The sequence below is a fragment of the Cyanistes caeruleus genome, chromosome 6 (assembly GCF_971803275.1).
Source record: "Cyanistes caeruleus chromosome 6, bCyaCae1.hap1.1, whole genome shotgun sequence".
Taxonomy (NCBI): Eukaryota; Metazoa; Chordata; class Aves; order Passeriformes; family Paridae; genus Cyanistes; species Cyanistes caeruleus.
The window spans coordinates 8,504,295-8,508,898 of record NC_141706.1 but is presented as its reverse complement, the minus strand read 5'-3'; the positions used below and the strand labels follow the sequence as shown (position 1 = coordinate 8,508,898).

Here is a 4,604-nt window from a genome sequence, read left to right as displayed (position 1 = left end):
GGGATTGTAATAATCAGAGATAATTGCATCTGATTAATGCCATGAGAGCATGTGTGGGGATCAGAATAGGTTGAACTGAAGCACAGGAATATGGCCGGAGGAAAAAGTCCGTGGCTGCTGGGGAAAGGTTTTGCTGATGTCCAGTGGGGAATTGACTCCATGGAGTTTGAGAGGCTGTGTTTGTGTGTGATGCTGGGGAAGAGAAGGAGAGGAGCTGAGCTCATGGAATTAAGCAGGAATGAATTCCAAAGGGATGTGAGCTGTGTTTTCTCCCAGGCACAGACACACACACACACACAGAAGGACATGCTGGAATGGAACTTTATTGCTCCCTGGAGAGGTCCAGGGTGTCTTGGTGGCATCAGTAGGTGCTGAAGACAGCCTGGATGTGCTCCCCGTCATGTGGTTTGTAGGTTCCAACCCCTGTGGCACAAGGATGAGTGAGGCTGGGACATGGAGACCCCCACCACAGGCTCCTCCCCACCCCCAGGCCTGGGCCCCTGCCCCACCTTCATCGAGGGCGTCCCCAGCACTGAGAAATTGCCAGTAGGTCCTGTCATCCGTGCTGCCAGCCAGCCCATGGATGGAGGTCACATAGGGACCCCAGGATGTCTGTTCTGTCTGGAAGCTGCAGGAGAGTTGAGGAGGCTCAGACCTGGGTGAGGAAATGCCAAATCCCACCCCCAAAGCCACCCGGGCTCTCACCTAAATATTTGGGGGTTCTCCTCTGCTGCCACCTCCATCACCTTGAGAAGAGTGGAGCCACTTGGGACTGTCACTGTGGTTGAGTAGTGGAAGTGTTTTCCCTGGAGCTCGTTGGTGATGGAGTAAGTCACCTGGATGGTGGCTGTGCAGGGAGAGAGCGGCAGGGGGGTCACCTGGCACATCCCCTGCGGGCACAGGCTGGGAACATCATCCCTGCAGGATCTGGGGGACTCCAGGTGGGATCAGCGTACCTCTGGGAATGCCATGTGTCCCCAGCATTGGAGACAGGGACAACTGTCGGCTTGGGGACATATCCTGGGTGGCAGCGCAGTCCAGGCCAGCCACATCCAGGTAGGACTTGCCCGCCAGGGCTGGCAGCACCTGGGCGATCGCCATGGGCTGCTGGTAGTCGTGGGCAAACACCACGGAGAAGGCCTGGGCACAGTCCCATTTCCGTGGGGCGTAAAACTTCCTTGTGGCCTCCAGCGCCTGTGGAGCGGGTGGAAGGTGGAATGACACATCGGGGAAGGGGACCAGGTGGCCATGACATCACACTCCCCTGGCACCTCTCCTACCTGCAGGGCCAGCCCCATGCTGTAGATATTTCCGATCATGCCATTCCCTTTCTCCTGCTCATCCAGGAAGCTGTTGCTCACTGTCCAAAGTGCCTCCTGGAGCAGATCCCGCACGTCCTGGAGCTCCACATAGTTGTAGACGCAGGCCAGCGCCAGTGCCACCATGGCCCGGGTGTCTGTGGGATCCTGGAGTCACTGCCAAGGCTCAGGATAGACCCCAGGAGCGGGAATGTGGGAGCAGAGGGGTTCCTTACCCACGGAGAGGTGGCTCTCAGGGCTCAGCACCTGTTTGGCCAGGGCCACTGATGGCCCCTGAGCACCACCCGCGTCAGCCAGGCACAGGGCCAGGGTGTCCAGGCCCACGCTGTACAGGGTAGTTTTGGGAATCCCCTCAGCCTCTGAAAGCAAAGAGTGGCAAGATGACAGGGTGTGGGGACAGTGACACCCCTAAGGCCCCTAAACCCCAACAAACCCAGTTCGGCCATCTCCTCATCTGTTTTCTGCTGCAGAACATGGATCAGGTTGAGGGTCTGCTCCAGGGCATGGACACGCTGCGGATCCTGGCAGGATGAGAGGAGGGCAAGGACGTGCAGAGCCACCTGTCCCGATGTCATGTCTGTGGGAACAAGAGGGCAGCTGGGCTGTGCTGAGCTGGGCACCCCAAATACTGGCAGAAACCTAGTCCCTGAGGAGCTAGTGCATTCCCTCCTTTCCTTCCATACCTTTCTGGGCTCTTCTCACTGCCTCCTCCTTGAGCTCTTGGAGCAGCCACTTGTGGATGGGACCGTCACTGTCCCCCCCAGCCAGGTTCATGGCCAGCAGGACACTGGGATTTGCTGCCTCCTCGAGATTCACAGATCCCTCCAAGCGCTGGAGCAGCTGGGAAACCATGTCCTGTGGGGCCACTGGAAGGAGAGGGGAGGTCACCAGGATCCTGTGTCATATCCATGTTCTCTTCTGGTTCTCCGTGTTTGGCTGGCACTCACCACAGCTCTCGGTGGCTGTGCAGCCCACCAGGGCCAGCAGGACCCCAATGCCCAAAGCCATGCCAAGCATCCTCCTGGAGCCAGCTGACCCACTCAGGGTGGTAGAGTCCTGTGTGAATTCAGCTCTCTGGGCGTCCTCTCTGCTTTTAGCTGTTCCCAGTGTCCTTCTCCAGTCACCTGCCCTCCCACAGCTGCGCTGGCTCTGCCAAGCACCACTGGCTTATCTGTGTGTCCAGTGGGGGAGGAGGGGCAGTGATTTTCCATTTGGGATCACTCGGGACCACTTGGACCACTTCAGTATCCATGAGGCTGTGATGTTGTATGGGATTCATCCCAGTATGTCCCAGGAGGAACCATCTCAATCTTCCACCCAAAGTCTTGGAAGCCGGAGAAGCTCCGTTGCTGGCTGGGCATTCTCCAGCTGTATCCCACATGGACTTTTCCAGGAAATTCCAGCCCTGATAATCTAACTTCAGTACTAAGAAAAATGGTTGAGAAGGTCATACTGGACCCTGCTGGGAAAGCAATTCAAGGACAATGCCTGCATCAGGCACAGGCAGTTCAGGATAAGGGAGAGAAATTCCCGTCTAACTGGTTTCTTATCCTGCTGCCACACAGTCACCCAGCCCAGAGGTGATGGGAAGACAGAGCCTGTTCATTTCTGGAATTGTAGTGCGAGTTTTGTCCCTGTCTCCTCCCCAGAAAGCTTCTGGAGGCGCCCTATAACAGGGGAACAGCTAGTCTGTGATCCTAAAAGGAGGAGGGGTTTGGCGACAGAGAGCCAATCCCTGACAACAGCATAAGCAGGCTGCTATTGGTCAGTGGGCTGGGTGGTAACCAAATCACAGCCAATCAGGTTTGAATGCAGAATCTTTTTGAATAGCCTACATGAAGAGCTGTGCACACCAATAAATTCTCTATGTTGCCCGAATCTTGGCATGTTGTGTCCTGTCTCCCTCTCCCCTGACCACGACATATGGTGACCTCCAATGTGAAGATGGTAACTAAGCCATGAGAAAACAAAGGAGATGGAGTGACAGAGACGAGCACTTGGGAGCTGTGAGGAAAATACAGTCTAGAGAGCTGTGTGAAAGAAAATCCAGAGAGCTATTAGCCAGAGAGGTGTTACAGCTAGAGCTGCAAAGAGAACAGCCAGAGCTGTGTGAGGGGAAAAAACAGCCTACAGAGCTGTGTGAAGGAGATAGCCAAAGAGCTACCAACAGCCGAGGAGCTGTGACCATCTAGAAGAGGACATAAAAGGGTGAGCTACTGCTGGGACATGGGTAGTACAATTTCTGCAGAAGATCGAGCTATAGTGAATATTTGGAATTTGATTTTAAGTAAAAGAGGGGTTGAGAACGATAAAAAGGCTCTAGAGACTTTATTACAGTTTTACAGGATCCAGGATGTAGAAATCACCACAGATGCTGCCTTTAATGTTAAAATCTGGGAAAAAGTCAGCTGATTGCTATTTGACTTCGCTTCTAGAGGCAACAAAATTGCTGAGTGTTTTAACTACCTGGAGAACTTTAATGGATATGTTAAAATTGATAAAATACGCAAAAACAGCTTCTAGGAAGCCTATGCCAGTCGCCCAAGATGGCAGACACCACATGGCACTGGAGTCACTCACCCAAGATGGCAGACACCACATGGCACTGGAGTCACTCACCCAAGATGGCAGTCACTGCTTAGCTCCAGAGTCACTCACCCAAGATGGCAGACACCACATGGCGCCAGAGTCATTCACCCAAGATGGCAGACACCACATGGCACTGGAGTCACTCACCCAAGATGGCAGTCGCCACATGGCATGGGATCTGCCCGCCTAAATATCCTGAGATGGCAGAACACTGGGGGTAGCCTGTGGGGGAGTGGATGCCAGGCTGGGCACACAGAGGGAGTGGCCGAAGGAGGAGCAGCCATTGTTTGGGCTCCCCAGCCCCGCAGTGCTGGCGCGCCACGATAGCAGGGCCAGAGCCCCCCCCACCACAGGCACCAAAGGTGTGTGCCCAGCCCATGTGGTGGCCATCCCCCAGGAGCACCAGAAGCCCCTGCAGCACCCACACTGTGGCAGGAGCTGCCCGTGCTGTGCCTGCTGGACCCACTCAGCATTTCTTTCATGCATTGCTATGGAAGCACTTGGGCTGCCTCTGCTTCCAGATGAGTGGTGCAGTCCTGGAGCCCTGCTGATAGCTTGGACTTCACTTGACACACCCTGTGCCCCCTGGAAAATCAGGAAGCATCGCAGCTTTGGAAGTCAGAGACAAAGCCAGCAGCTCTGAAGCCATGGCCCCTGCCTGTGCTGGAGGCATCTGCATAACCTGCACAGTGACTG

The 4,604-nt window shown here is 55.1% G+C and overlaps 1 protein-coding gene across 1 annotated transcript; it reads right to left on the bottom strand.

The window, feature by feature from the left end:
• Nucleotides 1-303: 303 nt before the first annotated feature.
• Nucleotides 304-4,303, bottom strand: LOC111930598 (cobalamin binding intrinsic factor-like). The gene is made up of 9 exons (XM_023928691.2): nucleotides 2,267-4,303; nucleotides 2,003-2,185; nucleotides 1,753-1,896; nucleotides 1,535-1,678; nucleotides 1,281-1,456; nucleotides 957-1,194; nucleotides 706-847; nucleotides 510-628; nucleotides 304-423 (listed from the first exon to the last, which is right to left on the bottom strand). The coding sequence occupies exons 1-9, from the start codon at nucleotides 2,334-2,336 to the stop codon at nucleotides 362-364; spliced, it is 1,278 nt and encodes a 425-aa protein (XP_023784459.2). The 5' UTR covers nucleotides 2,337-4,303; the 3' UTR covers nucleotides 304-361.
• Between the last annotated feature and the right edge of the window lie 301 nt (nucleotides 4,304-4,604).